Source organism: Harpia harpyja, chromosome 14 (genome assembly GCF_026419915.1).
Source record: "Harpia harpyja isolate bHarHar1 chromosome 14, bHarHar1 primary haplotype, whole genome shotgun sequence".
In the NCBI taxonomy this organism is placed as follows: Eukaryota; Metazoa; Chordata; class Aves; order Accipitriformes; family Accipitridae; genus Harpia; species Harpia harpyja.
The window spans coordinates 38267021-38287816 of NC_068953.1; the positions used below are offsets into that span (position 1 = coordinate 38267021).

General features: G+C 38.2%; 1 protein-coding gene across 9 annotated transcripts in view; it reads right to left on the reverse strand.

Annotated features, from left to right (window-relative positions):
- The window catches only part of NEO1 (neogenin 1), a 215786-nt gene that overhangs the window by 119394 nt on the left and 75596 nt on the right, over positions 1–20796 (reverse strand). For all 9 annotated transcript variants that reach the window (XM_052807475.1, XM_052807474.1, XM_052807471.1 and 6 more), the window contains exons 3-4: positions 8558–8833; positions 4444–4597 (exon numbers count right to left, since the gene is read on the reverse strand). In XM_052807475.1, coding sequence (XP_052663435.1) covers positions 4444–4597; positions 8558–8833 — 430 coding nt within the window. The remainder of the gene's footprint in view (positions 1–4443; positions 4598–8557; positions 8834–20796) is intronic.

Consider the following 20796-nt stretch of genomic DNA (forward strand, 5'->3'; position numbering starts at 1 on the left):
ACACACTGGAAAGGTTTCAAAGCAGAACATCATCTTCCAAACATCTGAAACTCTGTGCCCACCTCCCAAGCTCTGAATATCCATCTTGGCAGCCACCTCACCTGAAATCTCACTTTTCAACTTCAGAATCATCAAAAGCACAAAATTACTCCTGCATTTGCTAAAAACCAGTCCCTCACACAGTAGGACCCTTAGCCAGACAAGACATTTAAAAAAAAAAAAAAAAAAAAAGCATGAAAGGCTCAAAGTTGGCAAAATCTTAAAAACTATTCAACCTGTATATAACATTTTCATTACAGTCTTTTATATCAGGTAATATTGACAATACAATAGATTTTACTTTAGAAAGTTTTCTGTAAAGGACATAAGATTTATTCAAATAGCTTTACACTTCAGTGGCTTTCCCCAGTTCCTTCCATTTCTCTCAGTATTTTCTACATTCCTGGCAGAAATATTACTCATTCTGAGTTTATGGAGGAAATCCAGCTGAAAAAGTAGAATGCATATTCACATTGCTGAACCACAGGTATGACAGGGTGGGTGTGCATTCGTAGTGCCCATCCTAAAGAACTACAAGCAGTATACCCTGTATCACAAGATTATGCACACATGAATACATATGAGCTTCAAGGCTTGCTTTGTATTTTGAAGCTCTAGTTTGGAGCTACAAGCACCACAAACCTAGAACAGGGTTCTAGCCTCTTCCTTTCTTTTCAAACAATGTAGTTTTGAGAAAATTATTACACATTATCAAGATTACTAGCTTGACTAGTAAGCCAATTCAACAAAAAACTTTCACCACAAGTCAAATGTTTTTCCCAGTGACAGGTTATCGGGTCCGATTTTCAACTTTGTGATTGTTTTTTATCTCTGAAATTGTAAATACAGTAAGAATGGCCTGAAAGGAGCAGACCAAAGCCAGACAGCAATGCCTAGAGAAGGGCATATGGATGATGCAAGCATAGAGAGACCCTTCCTCCAAACAGTCTCTTACTCTTCAGCTTCTGAGGACTGAGACTTCCCCAAGTCCTGAGTATTTCATAGTCTTTAATGGACTTCTTTATGAGGAACCAAAAAGTCAGCAGTCTAACTATCATTTATATTTCTTTAAAATCTTTAACAAGTTCTGAAAGGTCTCCTTGAAGTTCTAACAGTTTTACTACAATGGAAACTTTTAGCATTGCATTAACTTAAGCAGCTTCTCACTCAACACTCAAAGCCTCCTTCTCTTTCACTCAAATTGGTTTGGAAAATATTTTATCACAGCAAACTAATTTCGCAACGTATCGCATTACAGGCTGCTTGTTTGAACAAGTGCCAAGACTGCCATCATTAAAGTTTACTCATATTTATCCATTAACATAAATCTTATTGCAGTCTTCAACAAATATTCCATCGAAATTAAACACCTTCCATTTTTTCAGGTCTTATAACAAATATTTAATTCCAAAACCCCACCACTCCCAATCGTTAAAAATAATCTATTTTTCCTATAAATACAGGCTCCTACACATATTCTCCTTTGCAATACAGCTTCAAAGGAAAACATTTAATTTTTTATATTAGATGAATTGCCATGGTTAAAAAGACAAAAGTAAAAATAAGGTTGTGTGCCTAAACCATTTAACAAGGGGTAAAAAATGGGGACATACCTGACCATGCTATCCGAGTTTTGTTTCCTAACCCCATACATGAACACACAGAGACATGTATCAATACATAGGTATATACATGTGTGTATACCTACATACACGTATCTTAATGTCTGCAGTGTGTGTGTATAAACAAAAACCATGATTTAAGAGCTCTTCCCAGGCAGAAGGTACAGTAAAACCTGTCCTGATGAGAAGGATCAGTTCTTTCTTGGGATAAAGAAAAGCCATGCTAATAAAAAAAGTCTTCCTTTTATATCAAAAGGGGATTTTAATACAAATTAAATGTGATTTAATTTGTAATTAAATTAAAAGACCATGCATAACAAGCTAAGATACCTATTTTGCAACAGTCTAACTGCAGGCTTTACTCCAACAAAGAATCTTAATTTTTAGTTCTAGAGATTTTCCAGTTATTCTATTCAAAAGAATAATACGACAGCTGTCGAGGTAAATGGAGTTTAAGAACTTTTTGTCGTCTGCTGTTTGAATCTCTTCTCTGTTAAGTCATAGTCATGAGTAGCAGACTTAAGAGTTTTGGCACTTCGATCACTTTAATGAACAATGAAGGAAGCTTACACAAATTTTTTCCTTTACCTACCTTAAAAGTAAACTCTATAATGAGCACACATTTCACTGTAAGAAAAAAAAAAACCTAAGTGTTGTAACAAGAAAAAAAAATTAAAAATCTTTAAAAATCAATTTCATCAGCAAGGTAACTTTACTCACTCATCTTCAGCCAGACCAGAAAGGTTCTGTAAGTAATAGTAAGTCAAAAGAAATAAAATTTTCATTGTTCAAAACCCTTATTCACTCCTTTTTGGTTCTATCTTAGAGCAGAAGAAAATATTATTTCAAATAGAAGAGGAATATTTCTTTGTCTTTTCAACTTTATCCTCCTTCATTAAAACATATCCAGAGGACATGACAACAAGCAGATTCCAAGAACATACAGGCACCTGCAGCTTTTAGTTTCACAAGAGGCTTTCCTTGGGCTTCGCAGAGAATGCACATAGCTCATTTGTTGCAGGAGTAGAGAAGTGTTCAGTAAAATGATGTTTGGGAAAACTGACAGCCTTGTGGCTCCTGCTTCTGCCTTACTACACAGTGTCCATGTGATGACGGAAAGATGCTCAAGAAAAAGTGGCTTCAAGCAAAGAGCTGGTGACAGCACAGAGGAAGCACTCTTCTGACTCCCCATACCAGCAACCTGACACACAGTTCACAGAAGGATTTGTACTTACAGCGTAAGTCAACCGGAATCTGTTCATCTAACAAAGGAACATAATGCTAAAAACTAATGCTAAACATTCTGAAAAAACAGGTGATAAGCGGTTCAAATTGTTATGCCTCAGCTCTCCAATAAAATTTCTCACTCTGAATTTTGGAAAGAAAAAAAAAATTTTTGTGAAGCCCTCAGAACTTATCATGACAACCTGCATAGAAAAGCTCATAAGGGAATTAACAGCACTGGATTGAGAGCAGGATTTGAAAATTTGGGCTCCATGTCAAAAAATGAGAAGAAAATAAAAGGGAGAGCTCTTTAGTAAGTAAGCTTTAACCTCCTTGTGCACTGAATGTGACATAACCTAGAGAAGGATGAGGCGGCGGGGCAGCAAAAATTTATAAAGACATGACACGACATCATTTTACATACAAGAAAAACAAAGTAGGATCTTACCAGGCACATTTATTCTGACATTTCACCACATTTGATCGTGCAACTCTAATGAGTCTGTACCATCCTTCGTACGTGAATGATTCCTTATATTTACCAAAAAAATGAATTTAAATCATGTGTCATCAGACTGACATCAACACAATTTCTCAGTGGTATTAGAACTGTTAGTCATTACCCACAGAAGCTTGCATTTTCCAGATAAAGACAGTTCAAATTACAAGCCCCGGGATTTTTTTAATTTAAGAGTTGACAAAAAAAGAGATATACTACTATCACTGGTACTGTAGAGAGACTTCCATATTCCTTTAGCCGCTTTCTGTGTCAGCCATGCCACAATATAACTTTACCTCTCGTTGTTTCATGATTATCTTGTTTCTACATCAATCTCGCCACCGACTTTGAAGGACATTAAGACAACATTCAAGTATCTGTAATTTCCTTGTTCTAATAACTATGTTCATTAGATGGACAAAAATTTTCTTCCTAAGATTTGTTCTGCGTTCTTACACATATTTTCCTACATTATTTTGAATGAATACACCAGCAATGACAATGTATAATAGTTTTCACTTAATGCATTCCTGAAAGCCCACCTTTTTTTTTTTCCAATCATGCCTAACATTTTAATATTCTGTTTTAATGAGAAATTATGAAATCCTGCTTTAAACACTTATTCTTAAATTTTTATGGAACATTTAGATGCATACTGGACATTTTCATTGCAGAAAGAGTAATGTGAGTGCAGGGCTTCACACACGTAATATGCCAATATGAAGACAGCTTTTCTGCAGTGTCCTTATTCCCTCAATTGCTTCTTTTACTTCAGTGGCAATCTAAAAGTAATATATTCTTAATAACCTTCCTGCTTCAAATAAGATTTCGTGGTTTCAGATGTCTGCAATAAAAAATACTATGAGATTGTTCCACAAGTCTCATGAACTACCTTACCTGTCATAACATTCAGTCTAGAAGACCTTCAGCATTTGAAAACTAGCTTCTGTTCCCCTGGTTTAAAATTAAGTAGAAAGCAAGTTGTGTGCTAATCTAAAATCGTAACTCTGGCTGGATTCCTACTATTATATAAAAATATATACATTAGCCATTACTCACCCTTCTGTGGTAAGCTCTTCTTCATTTCTTGTCCACCTGACATATGGAGTTGGAAATCCTACAGCAACACATGGAAAAACTGCACTTTGCCCACTAACTTTAGTAAGTGAAGAGGGCTGCCTCACAAACATCAAGTTCTGTGGCATCTCGGGATCTGCAAATATTTTGTAAATGACAAAGTTGTTACCAGATGCAAAATCAGAAGGTGATCATATTTAAAAAAAAAAAAAAACCAAAAAAAAACAAAAAAACCCACAACACAAATGAAACATCTAATTTCTTTTCTGCATCTTCACAGCATTCAATCATTATCTTACCTACATAAACAGTTTCCTGTAAGAGACTCTCTCAGCCTCCCATGTGAACAACTCTTTACCGTTTCCTCCAGACACGCAAACTGATTTGCCACCATTGGGATTCTGACTCTTCAAACTCCCTGGGAAACAATTTCAGCTAAAAGCTACAGCCCTGAAACTGGAACTTCCACCAGCTAGTAGAGATTTAGTAAAGACAGGTATAGGTTCGACTTTGTCTAGCCAACCTTGGGCAATCTCCTGACTTCCTCGGGGAGCTGCTTGAGAAAGTGCTTTTATGCACTGGAAAATGAAACTACTGCAGTAGAGAGTCAACCCTAAGGGAAATAAAATAACTGGACAACTTGCACGCTGAAGTAACACAACCTTTATCCTAAAAAAAATCCACCATGGTTTTCCATCCTTATGGAAACAGTGAATCCTCTGAAGTCGTTTTGATTTTGCTTTGAATCGGGCTGGAGAGGATTTTGTTTCTTTTTTCTCCCCCACCCCCTTAAAAACAAGCACAAGCAAAGTGCATATTTACACACTCTTTTACTACAGGAAAAGGCCATTTTGACTGAGAGAATTGAAAACATACCCACCAATAAAGGCTGTCCAGCAGTCTACACTGAACTAAACTACCACAAGTAAATATTCAGAACAAAAGGCTATTTTTCTACTTTCCTAAAAATATCCGTGACTCTTCAAAATGTAACCTTAGGAAAAAGGTTCTAAAATCAATTTTAACTAGAACTGTGACCAACTCATGAAGGGGCCTCAGTAACACCTGGACAAAAGATGCAGTTTATACCCTTTTTCTCTGCAGTAACTTCAGCATGTGCCTTGCACCATAATTAGAGGAAATGAGTTCCTACATACCAGCTACAGCATTTCTGCTGTGTTAGTTATCATAACTCTTTCTGCCAACTGCTCAAAAACCCCAGTCTTTATGCTGCATTAAGTGCTGTATTCTCAATACTCAGATGTGCGCTGACAAGTTTGATGACAAGCAAGCTCCAGAATCGGACAAGCTATTTTTGGTCCCCTCAGCGGGGGCAAACTATCCTGTACCTACACTACTTTTGCTCACTGAAGCCCATTCTGTGCCTATCACGCACAGTATTTGGCCCCTGTCTCACCTGGGACCTACGCGATACTTGCAGGAATTTCTGAAAGTTGTTGGGTTTGGTGTTCTTCAGCTCAAAGTGCTAAAAACAATAACCGAGTTTTTACAGCACTAAGCTAAGGGCATGCACGTGCTCCAAGGTATAACACAATGAGGTTGCCAGGGTATTCAAGAGAAGCAGGCCGGATGGAAATCATGTTTCAGAATTGTCCTAGGCAGAAGGAGCCAAACTTAGAGCAATCCTGGATCACACCATCTGTCTCAGGCCCACACACAAACTATCATAGCAGCTCTGCCCACGTTCCCTCTTAGAGGGAACTAGTCTGCTTGCGCCAGAAATAAGACCATGTGTGAACAGGCGGGTAACACAGTGAGAGTGACCTGGAGTGGCATATGGAGCAAGCCAAGTTGCAAAAAATGGATATAACACATTGCCAGCAAGCAATCATTACACTAGGGAGAGGAGCCGGTATGATTCACTGGAGACAGAACTCATTAATGCTCCAAGCTCACAAAAACAAATTCAGTTCTCACATTAGCAGAAACTGGATTGAAAAATTAAGTGATTTTTTTTTCTTTGCATTCCTATCTATGAAAGCACCTGCTACCAAGTAGCAGAGCTCAGAAATGTATTCTCCTGCTTGCTCAGCGGCAGATGAAAGGCAGACTGAATGCTCTAAGGAAGCTCACTATCAGAAAAAAGTAGAACACTGTCTGTGGATGCAAATCTGTGTGATGCAAGTGTGTGTGTGTTGGGTGTATTTCAAGGATTCAGAAGCAGAGCAGTGGGGTTGCTGTCAGGCGCACATCAGATAACGATTTAAAAATGGAATAAAACAAGTGAAGAACAGATTAATTCAAATCCTTCTTTCAAATACATCTCAGACCAAACAATCAATTATGGGGCCACTCAAGATTGAGCACACTTCCTGTGCAACAGTTTAATCCCACTTTAAAAAACAAAACAAAACAAAAAAATGCCTGCTGGGAGGGATTTTCACAAAACTTCACTATCAACACGTTCAGACTCATGACTCAGCAATGAAACAGCATTTTTTGTATTCCCTAATAGAGTTATATTTAGTCACCTTCAGCAAAACATTATGAAAGCAAGTAAACTATATCTGGAATCAAAAGAATTCAAAAGATCAACAAAATATAGAGGTTTAATCAGGAAAGCTTCAATCGACAAAAATCAGAAAAGTCTTAAGCATTCATTTGAGGGGCTGTAGAAACATGAAGGCAAACCAAACTAAAATAATTCAATTAAGCATCTTTTCCAAAAGTGCTATTCTTCAAAAACTATATCCTTAGTTGAAGAAAAGATAAGGCTTTCTTTTCAGAAAGGCTAAAGAACTCAATGAAACAAAATCCTACTTCAAACATGATTAATTTCCAAAGCCTAGCAAATAACCTCAACTTTAAAAGAGAACTGCAATTGTAAAGTTGGGTTATTTTAAAGTATATTTTAGCATTTTAAGTAGAAAAGTGACAGAGTCATGAGAAACAGAAATATTCATTGAAAGGGACCTCTGAAGATGCCACCACCTGCTTGACGTCCCACCGGTTGCCAATGCTAGGTCAGGCCAGCCATGACATTGCTCAGCCTAGCCCTGAAAGCCTCCAAAGATCAAAATTCAGCAACCCCCTCTGCCAGATCTCCAAGAACTAAAACCTGAATCAGAACTCCAACATGAAGACTAATTAGGAAGAGACAGCATAAAATTCTGTAAATAATTATGAAAACCCATACAAAGCACAGCTCGTATTTCCCTAGTTTGGGAAAGTGAGATTCACATTCCTGTCTTATTATTGATCAATTTTCAAAACTTTGTGTTAGAACATCTGGTGACACACAGCTCTGTGCAATAGTGTCAGGTGAAACAGAACACACTAAAGGTAGAAACAGTTTACATGAGGACTGGACTTTTGTTCTTACCAAAAAAAAAATCTAAACGTTTCAGAACAACAGGCATAGCTAAACCTTTCAAAATAAAAAGTCATCCCCCCCTTTTGGGATCTGGAGAGTTCCCAAAAGGGTCCAATGTTCAAAGAATCAGAAATTCCTAAATATTGGGACAATTAAAAGTGCCTCAGCTTAAGCATCCTAAGAGCAAGGGACTAAGCACCAATTTCTTTTGGAAACTTCAACAGTATTTTAAACATGGGATTCAAGCTTGACAAACTTAGAAGTCCCCAAACTTTTATAGTCAAAGAAACAGTCAGCTCCCTCTTTGTAACATGTCACAATGGAAGTGCATTACTAGTGACTTTTTAGAAGTCCTTCCCAAAAAGCCCTTAAAAGCTAAACCATTAAATACAGCAAAAAAGTATGCGTGTGTCTCCGGCCTATCTCCAACCATTGCAAAGGGCGGCAACACCGATAACTGATTTTGCTTTTCTGTTTCCCAACTGCAAGATATAGGTTAGTCTTCCCAAGGGCCAAAATCCTTTAGCTTAAGTGCCTGCATGCATTTTAAGCTACATAGAAAAAAAAACCAAAACCAAAACAAACCCAACCACCAGCTTCCACAACACACATTACGCTTAGTTCAACTTAAAATACACAAAAATGCAACACAGCAGATTCTCACGTGTTCCCCTTTGTAAGTATTCTTGTTAGGTTTTTTCCTCCTATTGCTTGACTAATGTTTTAATTACTAATTTTTTTAAAAGAAAAACAGATCAATACCTGGAAGAATTTTGAGCTCTGCTTCGTCACTGTATTTGGGGGTCCCACCACTTTCAATGATGCAGCGATAGAGTCCTCCATCCAGATCAGTAGTATTGCTAATAATTAGAGCTCCACTTGGTAATTTAAATACACGATCATCCAGAAAAACTGGCTGGCGATCCTGCTCCCACCTCACAAACGGTGCAAAGTCAACATTGACTTCACAGTTAAGGATTGCACTGTTTCCTTTATAGACAGATGATGATTCTGGCTGACTGGTGAACCTGGGAAGGCCTGCAAATAGGAAATAGAAAAGTTTAAAAAGTAACAAGTTAGAGGTATCCTGAAGATGACACCAAAGTTTGAAGTCCAAGTCAAGATTCATGAACATAGTTTTAAAAAAAATTAAGCTGCTCTCCAACTCTTTAAAAACCTTAACATTTGATAGCACAATGCTAAATATAGCTGGCATAAAGGCAAATAAAACCAGTAATAAAAGTACTGATTTCAAAACAAAAGTAGTTTTAGAAACAAGCAAATGTCGACAACAAAAGTCTTTTGAGTCCTCAAAGATGGGAGGAGACGTGCAAGTAACCTCTGCTCACTTCTCCAGTGTTGCTGCTATCCTTAATGAGTATATAGCACAGAAGTGGCAAAAATCAAGATAGTCTCTCTGCCTGTTACATCCAAATAAATACAGTTTTAACCATATTCTGTAAGAGCTACTGACTCGCAGTGGAACGCAGATACCCTCTAGTACTCACAAAGAGAGGAGTTCTTGTATGCCTTCCACTCTCAAGTTTACAGTCTACACAACATCTTAATTTACCACCTACAGCTGCAAAAAGCCTTACATATAGCGCTATAAGGTAAAAATTGCATTTGTTCATATTGCAAATATTTCTCTTTCTCACATTAGTGTACCTGAGAACTGAGTTTCTCCACAGCACAACACAAAGTGACCACTGCCACGCTGACCTGGCAGCGCTGCACAACAAACGTGTTGCCTTTTGTGTGAAAATGTTCTCCAGAAATACCCGAAGTCCACTGAATGGCTTCACATTTGTTTTGGGTGGCCATGTCCTGGTGTTGGCAGTGGGGGAGCTGCCAAGGTGGCCTCTGTGAGAAGAGGCTGGGGTCTCCCCATGTCAGACACGGTTGCCACTGCTTCCAGCCGTTTCCACAGCGGCCCCACAGAGGCCACAGCTGAGCCGGCTAGCGAAGCTGGTGGCACCTCTGTGAAAGCATATCCAGGAAAGGGGAAACCACTGCACAGCAGCGAAGAAAGCACAAGAAACAGCCCTGCAACAGGCAGGTCAGAGCAGGAGGAGGGAGAGGAGGAAGGGCAGCTCCGGGTGCTGCCCTGGGGAGACCAGGCTGGAGCAGGAGGCAGAAGAATCGGCAGAAGGCGGGAAGTTGAGCCTGAGAAATGGGAAGAGGGCAGGGAGAGATGTCTTCAGTTATGCCTCCGTTTTCTTACCACCCAATTTATTATCATTGGCAAGAAATTAAATGTAATTTTTCCCAAGTCAAGGTTGTTTTGCCCGTTACAATAACTGGCGAGTGATCTCCCTGTCTTGGTCCACAAACTTTTTAATCTTCTTTTCTCCCCCTCCATCCTGTTGAGGAGCGGAGTGAGAGATCAGCTGGGTGGGCAGCCAGCAGCCAGCCAAGGTCAACCCACCACAAGTATTTTGCACAACAACTTCCCATAACAGGGAAGTATCAGCTCTTCCAAGAGAAATACCCTTTCTACCATTACTGGTATAAACAAATGGTTTATCAATAAAGGCAACAGAATATAGTATGGGGGAAGAAAGAGGACAAAGCATGGGACAGGAAAAAGAAAAGCCTCCTCACCCCCCTTTTTCCATGGTGGTTAGCTATATTATCAGCTCTCCCTTTTGCAGTTTGCACAGAGACGGTTGTGCGGTCAACACTGACACACGGGGCAAGGCACAGCTTGCTTGCTGCAGTAGCAGTCTCAAAGTAAAATTTTCATTTTTTTTATTTTTTTTATTTTCTTTAATGCTTGCACTTAAAACTAATATTGTCACAGAAACAGCCCATCAGTACTCTTGACATCTTACCTTTCGCTCTCAATAGCGCACAGCTTCAAGTACACATTAGGATTTTTTTCTTTAAAGTCAGTACGCTATGTGCCTTCAATACAAAAGATGGGAAGTGGGACTCTAGGTTGCACAAATTAAACCATCCTAATACAATTATTCAAGCATGAGAATGGAGCTTGCTGGGAAGCAGTAGGCTCTGGTAACCTCTAATTCAGTGCTACGGCACGCAGCCAAGACCCCGGATCAGAAAACACACACACAAGGTCTCTTCACAGGTGATGCCTCATAGTCACAATTATACATGAATGAGGCTGGGACAGTTTAAGTCAGCTCTCACCTTTTCCACTTCTTTTAGCAAGCCTAAGGGTGAAATCCCTTCTTCATTATCTTCCATTTTCAGAAGTTTGACTTAACTGGAAAAATTCTTATTTATCTCTTGTGAAGATGATTCTTTTACATTGTTTTAGACACTCAACTCATTTCCAAACAGTTCAACCCAATATTTTTACAAGGTCTCAGATAGGACCAATTTTTCTATATTTTTACATTTATTTCTTAAATACCTAGTTCAGTGCTTTGCAATTCTTTCTTCCTTTAAAAAGGAACAATAAACAATCTCTCAGATCAGGGACTTTAACTTCATGTTGAAATATGCAAGATACCCACAGATGAAAAATACTGCATGGGTCTTCAACGTGAATGGGCAGAAAAAGGGATGGACGAGTTATCTGCCTCTTGTGCCTCAACTTCCTAGTGAAGTATATTGCCACATGCTGCTTATCAGTTATATACTGGTGCCAAAACTCCATCTCCTGTAGTTTTCTCTGTCCATATTCACTATATTTGCCTATGAAAGAATCTATAACATGTATTTCTTAGTTAAATGGTATTTTCTATCATTTTCAGCTTGAATCCCTATTTACTTTCAAGAAAATCCCACAGGTTTTTTGTTTGATTTTTAAACTGCCTGATCTTCGCTCTCCAATTTTTGTAGAAATCTTTGGAGAAGTAGCAAGAAGCAACACCTGACGTCACATGTTCAAGCTTTTCTCAGTGGAATGAAAAACTTCTTTACTTGGACTGTAGAATTGTTCATTATTAGCATCCACTTAAGTACAAATTTTAATACATACTTTTCATAAAACTTCTGTATATCATTTCTCCCACAGAAAAATATGTCTGAACCAGGCCAATGGCACCAACTCCAGTGCTCCGCAATCAAAGCCAACTATGTGAGAGATTAATTTGAGCAAACCCACAAAACACCATCTTCACATCTTATATCAAACATAAGACCTATAGTAAAAGACCAAAATCCACAAATTATCATGTGCCACCACATCAGAGATCAAAAATGTTAATGCAATGACAAGCAGGAGCATACCTGCTCTCTAGTTGTGGCTAACCTCTGATGCTACAGAGAGAAAACAAGCTGAACATAGAACACGTATATAATTGGGGAGGGGGTACAAAACCAGAGACCTTCCCAATCTTCCAGAATAGCTGGACTGAATACTAACACTTTACATTTTTAACATATAGATCACTTCTGTTTTGTCAAGCAATTCCTTCCGTAACCTTGTACAGGTCCTTTTCCAACCGTTACATACTTTCACCCCTCTTGGAATACTATCTGGAGGCTCCTACCACAACTTCATTCCTCTGAGAAAAAAGTTTCTAGTTTCCCCTCCCAGTGTATTTGCAACCAACTTCTAGTCCTTTGATCTTGACCTTGTTTTGGTATTAATTATTTTGCATCTTTGATATTTATCCATTACTCCCTCCCTCTAAGGTATTCATAGGAATAAAAATCAGAGCTTCTTTCAACTCTCCTTCAGCTTAATGAAGCTACAGTCTTCAGTTTCTTTTCCTCATTCCCCTAACCATCCTATCCATCTTTAAAGACTCAGAATCACAGAATCATTCGGGTAGGAAGGGACCCAGTCAGAGCAGAGTCAGCTACAAGGTCAGAGCAGGTTACTCAGGGATTTGTCCAGTCAGATCTCGAAAATCCCCATGGATGGAGACTGCACAACCTCTTGGGCAATCCATTCTACCACATGACTGTCTTCACAATGAAGAACGTCTTCCTTAAATCCAGTCAGAACCTCTTCTGCTTCAACTGATATCCAACAACTCTTACCCTCCCACCATGCACCACTGAGAGAATGACAAAGCAACAACAGACAAATTGAAGTGCCTATTGTAATTTAAGATCACAGACATCCATGGAAATATAACAAAATTGCTTCTCTGTGTCTACTGAAAAGGTCTCCCAAAAGATGTAACAATCACATTAACTCTCTGCACCCTGGCAGGTTACAATCAATCCTATAATCCACCAACTAGCCTTCTTTTCTGTCGTAAAATCACCAGTCCCTCTGTCCCAACTTAGTACAATACCAAGAATGTTGCTGTATCTGCTTGACTTTGCACAGTGTGTTAATAAGTTTCACCATTATTCAGTCTATAGCATTATTTAATTCTTCCTATAACACCATCCAGGCCACAGCAAGAGTAACAAGGTGTCCTAAATTTGCCACACTTGCTAATTTTGTAGGTATAGACTTTGTTCTTACAGCAAAATGACTGATGAGGATGTTAAACATGATCTTTCTAAACTCCAGTCTCTGAGACATCTTTCCATTCTGAGAATCTCCCTCTCAATATAACCCATTAAATTTTCATAATTACCTCAGATTCTTATCAATCTCAATATTCTCATTTAAATTTCTATCATTTTGACCTTTAATAATTTCTAACGGGACAGGGTATCAAAAGGCTGTATTGCGGCATGCCCATCATATTATAGTGCTCTAAGACATCAATTGCTTCATCAAGAAACTCAGATGCAAACAGCAGACGAAAGTCATGTTACAGTTCAGCCTTCTTCCCATTTTCCTCTGTCTTAATTACCCTCACCTTCAAAATCCCTTTTAAAAGGGCACAGTGTTGGGATCAGACTAATTGGTCTATGATCACCCCTTGCCTTTTTGGACACAGATTCTACATCAGTTATTCTTCAAGAAGAATGTACTAGCCCCTGAATTCACAATTCATTAGAAATCTTTATTAAGAGACCTAATTCTAATTCTTTCACCAGTCTAGAAGGGAGTCCTGGACCTCCTCGTTTTGTCAGATGAGCACTGTGACTTCAGTTTTCACCTCAGCTGTTGCAATCTCTTTACCCTGTACAACTACCACTTGTACAGTTACTGTATTGGCAACTTACAGCGTAAGTGAGAACATTACAGGAAGACTAAAGTCCTGCAATTTCTAACATAATCTCAACTATGCTTTAATTTCAAATAAATCCCTTACTAGTACTATTCACTTTTAGGACAAGACAGGCATTGTATATTCTGTTGTGTGCAGGTGCTCCATTAAGGTTAAATAAGCTTTATTTAAGATGGTTTCATTACTCAGTAGCTATGAAATTACAGTTCATTTTCCAGGTCATCTTAAATGCCAGTAAAGCCTTTATTTGATCATAGTCCTGTGTGTTTTTAAAATGTATATTTTAACCTAGGCTATAATTTTGTCCTGAAGAGTAATTTTCTCTTATTCTAAGATTATTTGCAATTTGCACTGCTTAAAAGCCTCCATTGTGGAGGAGGACCCTTTTGCTTTAGCCAACAGACAACCACAAAACAATAATGATGTATTACAAAAGGATTTCTAAATATAAGCCTTAATTACTATTAATTCTGAGACCTGTTTATAAATACAGTAACAGGTCCCAGAGTGCTGGCATACCTCCTGCAGCAGCACACTACTAGAAAATACTCTTCCACCTACCAGTCCAGAATCTTTCCATTACAGAGCTTCTCTTTTCCTCTCCAAAATATCAATTGATCAACTTGTAAGCCTGCATTTCCTCAACTTTCTATAATCGTTTTCGAATGCATTACTACATAAGCAAATTCAGTCTTTCTATTTAAACTACAAACACATTTAAAACTATTTTTTAAAGTTAAATTTTAAAAACATTGATACTTTCTCAGTGGTTTGTATTTCCCAATCACTTCAATCAACAAGACTGAGCAAGAATATATAATGAAAATTAGTTACATTTCTAACAAGCAAGCAGCACCCACTCTTCACCCACATGTTGCAAGGCATTCAGTTGAAGATATTACCCCATCTTTTGCTAAATGAACATAATGATAAATGATACTTTGGGGTTCTGATATTAAAGACAATTTTTTCATGTTTGTATGTACATTAATCATTCTGTGGCAGCACACATACATTATCTATTGATTTTAGGACACTGAAGGAAAATACTACTGACCTAGCAGGAATGCAGGTTAATAAACTCAATTTAGGAAGGATGATTTTCCACTTGGAATGTTCTCTAAACACTGGTAGGATAACACCTAAGCAACAGTGCGATTCTCACATGCATACAATAGGAATTAGATGCAGCACAAACCTCAAATTTTCTCCTAGGACAATGCAAGGGAGGGGGCGGGGGGGGGGGGGTAAACTCTGTCCCTATTTTCTCCTTCTCTTTTGTCTCTCTCTTCCCCTCATCAAAAGACCAGAGCAATGGCAGGAATGTGAATGAACAATCTACTTAATGCAAATTTGTTCCATTCAGCCGGCATTCCCAGTCTAAGGGTTACTGAGATTTGTAGCCCATTGTCTCAATTTCTGAAAAAGATGTGCCTAGAAGAGCAATAATTCCCATGCTCCTGGAAAACACAGATGGTAAAAATTCTGGCTATAGTCTGCTGCCTTCAATGGAGCCAGTATTTCATCTCCTGTACTTTCCATAAGAGAAGGAATTCATTGCACTGAGCCAGATGCTAATCTAGTTCAGCAGTCTCTCTGCGACCATGGCCAGTGCCAATCATTTTCAAGGAGGCTGAAAGAAAAAAACCTTCCATAATCAACAATTACTAAATAACTTGCTCATATGACAATATTCTAACTAACTTCAGAGTAAATGCTTGCCTTCTGCTCTAAATACTGACTGTCAGCAGTCACTGTAAATACTCAATTTTATTTAACATGGATGCTATTACCATACACACATTTAATCCTCTTTAGAATCCTACTAACCTTTTGGCACCAATCTTGCCAAATCAAGACTGCAACAGAGAAATAAGAAAAGAGAATAACTTCCTCATCTCTGGGGCAACCCAAGGCTGCACAGGAATTCACTTTTACCCTGCCTATTGCAGGGTTGTGTACCTTTACTACACAGTCACAAGCCTGTCAGATCAAGTCTTTGTGAGTGTTTTTGTCATGTGCCTGAGTCTCCTCTACTGCTACTGCACAGATTGGAATTTAACATAATACTTTGTATGAGCATGAAACAGCTCTAAACACACACGCACATATTACATGTTTATGCAATTAACTGCTTCCCAAAGCTGGTTTCAGGCCTTTTTTGTGGCATCTCGTGCTCAGCAAATGTTTTCCCTGTTTTTCTTCCCTGATTATTTCTATTGCAGTACAGAAAAAGTTAAACACAGGAGTAGCTGACAGTTTTTCCAAACCTACTACCTCCTGTATACCAGCTATGAAAATCCTCTGTTGCCCAGTGTTACTCTTACACAAGTTTCTCATAACTTACCCAAGCTTAAACTAACTTTAGTAGTATCACCTACAGGCATTGCCACCCTATAGCTTTCACCTTACAATCCTTCTGCATTAAACTGTTCTGTTCAAACATAGAGACTGTGAATGATTACACAAACTGCTGGTAATTTTAAGACACTAATTTTTTTCCCTATTCTTGTTTGCCTAATCGAATTTGAACTTATGACAAATCCATAACTCTATTACTACTTCATTAAAATAGCCTCTTGGGAAGCATGAAGATTTTAGCAATGCAAGTAGGTAAAGAGGTATAGAAACATGATACCCTATTGTTAAAATAACTACAACATCTGTTATCCTTCAGTGAAGCAGCGGATCTTAAAGATGCCGCATGTTTTGTTAGCGCATCAGCTTCTCACCCGAACCCTGTTAAAAATTAATAAGTCCAGCCATCTGTGGACACTTCATTAAATTATCGCAGATCTTTTTCTTCTCCTTTGCTTGAACATTATTCAGCATCATTTGTCTGAGTGGCAGAAGTGTGAAACATGTTTTAAAATACAATTTTGTTAATAAGACATATTTCATGAATCTCACTAGCAAATAGATTAGGCTTCAGAATTACAAAACATTCACGGAGAACAGAAGTCCAGCATCACCTGAATTAAGATAAAGCCAGATGCTTCTAGTCCTTTTTACAAAGAAGAAAGACCAACTATCATGTAATTCCCCCCCCCCCCCCCCCGTTGCTTAGGAAAGCTAGACAGGAGAGAATGCAACCTGGCCTAAAATCTGGGCAGGAGACAACTAGTCAGGGGAGATAAGAGTATTCTTAAGAAGGATTATAACATGAAGAGAGGAAAACCTACCAAATGTCCTTGTTGGCTAAACTAAAGCAGGAAGTATGTGAAATACACAACACGAATGAGAAATTTCAGTACGTAATCAGACTCCTGACTTTGTTAAACACAGCCTTGGTAACATAATTAACACAGCATATACTGATTTAAAAAACTATCCCTTGATCAGAATTAAGAAATGGGGAAAGGATGTCATTGTACACATCAGTAACAAGCACATTGACATAAGTAACTATATGCATATAATTACACACACAGAGTAACCTGGTATGACCCCAGAGCTGTTTTGAACTGGCAACTGAACATGAGATCTCCTGAAGTCCCTTCCAAGCTCAACTATCCGATGACACTATGCTATGGGGAAGCTATACAGAAAACTATGGAGAGATACAGCAAAATATTGCACAAAATACCGTGCAAAGAAGAACAGAATTACACCTGTCAAAACAAGCTTCTTGCAGGGAAAGTTAGAGGAAAATTGATCATGCCCTGGAGCACCAGGTTAGATTACACCAATTTGAGGTTGCCATCATCCCCTCTCAAACTTGGATCTGAGCTTTGCCACAGAACCACAAACTAAAAACAAAACTAAGCAACCACACACGCACAAATTTAAGAGGGTGTTTGGACTAGTAAAGCACATCAGAATATTCTGAAGTTTTACCTGACGAAAACATTTCTCTTAGGATTTATTTTAAACAAAAAGTGTTTATAGAGTTGTCCTTTACAAACCAGTGGTAGACTTTGCGAAGCCTAATATCCTGAAAGCTCAAACCAAAATACAGCAGCGTAAGAACACAGCCATGTAGATGTCAGGAAAAAAAACTTACAAATTGATGTGATCAAATCTGAGAGAGTATTAGAGATCAATTCTGATTCTGAACTGTATTAGAGATCAATTCTGATTTTGAACCAGGCCACAGAAAGCTCAGAGTACCTGTTGAACTCAGTCCATCAACAGAAACAAATATATAGAGAGATCCTGACTTGTTAAGAAACCTTGCTTAGCCTGGAACAACTCTTTACACCTTAGCCAGGACACAATAATCCCACTTGAACTTCTCTCGCAAAAGCTTGATGAAAAGAAATGAGACAAAAGTCAGCAAGATAATCCTGGTGAAACCACTAGACTCGTGACTGACAGCACAATACTGAGTAAGAGACAAGTCAAACATCTAGAAATAACTTTAATGATGCCAACTTTGCCAAACACTACCTTTAACAGAAGTCCCAGGAATAACAAAGTACTCAGACCAAGAAATAAAGAGCAGACATGATGTATACATCCTGATATTGTAACAATTGGGGTATGGGCTCCTAACCAGAAAGAAAAATAAAATAATAAAATTAAACAGCTGAGTGTAGGCTTGCTATGTTCTCCGACATCCCAAGTCTGTAGTGATGATCCAGGCTCACAGCCTGACCAGCTCCAGCTCCAGGAGAAGCGGTAGAGGAATTTAATGAATGAGTAAGACTGGCTCTGAGACGGGATGAATGTCTGGTGCCTGGTAACTTCAAAATGAAAGACAGTTGCTCTGCAACTGCAGAAGGCATCCTGGCAGAATTTTTAATGAAGATAACCGGATGTGTATAGCTGCTCAAGTTAGGAGTGAAGCACTTATGGAAAACCCTAACATAGTAAGATTCAGGTATATTTTTAAAAAACCCTAATAATGTAGAAGGAAGAAATGCTAAGCAAGAAGTTAATCCAGCCTTCCTTAATGGAAGTAGATCAGAAACCCTTTGGAGGCAACAAGAGAGATCAGAAATTAAGAACTGATCTTTGCTAAGATATTGAATATGTTGGAGAACAACAAGACTAGAGAATAGACCAAGGCTAAACAAACAAATCCAAATTCTAGTCCGGTGATATCAAGAAAGGATCAATAAATTATTCCAGGAATAAAATGGGAACAAGAAAGGTGATTCAAGGAAGATCTTCAAAAATACAGAGGTCATTGATGACAACCATAAACTACAAGAAAGGTAATGGGAGGTGAGGTGGGGGATGTCAGTCCATGGCACAGCAGAAGGTCAGGCTCAGAAAGTGCTGCACGAAACAGCACAGGAATACAGAAAAAATAATTCGGCTAATGGAGTAGGTGAAATAATAGCCCCATTAAAATCAGAGACAGGACTTGCAATTAAGGGGCCAAAGAACACAAAAGCTCCGGCATCAATAGCAGCAGTTCAAGGCAGCAGGAAAAGCTGCAGTAGCCACAATGAATTTGATCTATACAGACACTCAGAACACGGTAAGTAGACATTTCTAATACCACAAAAAATGAACTGAGGGTGTGCAAACTATGGAATAATTTATCTGGTACTGTTGAAGATCATTCTAATAGTGAGGACAATGAAGAAAAGCACACTGGGATTTCAAGAGAAGACCTTTAGATAAGGTATGCAGATTGCCCCATCATTTAAGAAACCTCAGGTCTTGATCAATGCACTGCCTTAAAAAAAAAAAAAAGTACAGGCTCACAATTACTCTTTCTAAAACAAAATCAATAGCCATAACAAAAGAAGAATAAGATCCGAGTATTCTGGTGAAAGAAAAGAGCTTGACAGGTTAAAGAATTTTAGATCCAGGAGAGGCTATGAATTACGAAAGCTCATGTGAACAAGCTATTCAAAGAAGATTAATGCACAGAGAGTACTGTCATGATAAATTTATCAAGAAACTGGAAGAAAGGAAAGATCAGAAAAACTTTTACAGGCAACTCTACAGACAGTGACAAAGACAGCTGGTACCTGACAACAGACATTTAGAGACAGGAAATAAACCAAACAATTTCCCAGAGAAATACTCAGAATCTATAAATAGCAACGAAACCCCTCAAAAATAGAGTACTTGAAGACTGACATAACAGGAGACATAAATACAAAGGAGAAAGAACTTCTACAGATACAAACATCTAGCTGAAAAAGATAATGTCTGGAGACAATAAGGATACATGGCAGAAAGGAGGAGAAACTAAAAGGAGTATAACTAGCAAATTATTCGATAAAACTGTAGGTCACTCAAAGGGATCTGGAGAAAAACAGCTAAGGTGTGGATTATCACACCACTGACCCTTGAATCATGGACAGTTGCTAGCAATTAAGCTCATCGTATCAGAGAGAGTTTTTTAAAGGTCTCTCCATAATGAAGCCTTTCTTTGCTTTATTTTTAATGTGTTCAATTTGAGAACAGTCACAAAAGAGCAGAGTGATGGTGCAGCTAATCCAGGAATTTGACTTTAGAAGCTATTAAAGAAGGAAGAGCAACACCTTTACAGAAACCTATAAATTATCTAGAGACATTTCCCCATGCTCCTCCCCCCCCCCCAAAAAAATAGGGGGTTATATATGCAAGTAAGGAGGAGTTGCAGGGGTTTTTAATAATTTTTTAACATTTTTATTTCTAATGTACTTGTGAATGAGACATATCATATGCTTTCAAGAATGTTACCAAGAACTAACCTCACTGAAATCAACCATAGCAAGTTTCATAACTTAAATTTTCCTTATTAAAAATAGTTTTCCTCCATTTTGTTTCCTTTTCAGTGTCATTAAACTTCCTTTTGAATTTCTATTATGAAAAAAATAAAGAATTTATCAAACACATACTTCTGCCATGATACTTCTTACCCTCACTGCTTTTGTGTCATCTTTCATTTGGGTAGGTGTAATAGTACAAGTTCTTATCATTTTCAAAATGCAATATTCAGTTGAGCTAAATCCAAACAATGCCAGTGTGGAGACCCTTCACTTTTATACTAACTAAAGCTGA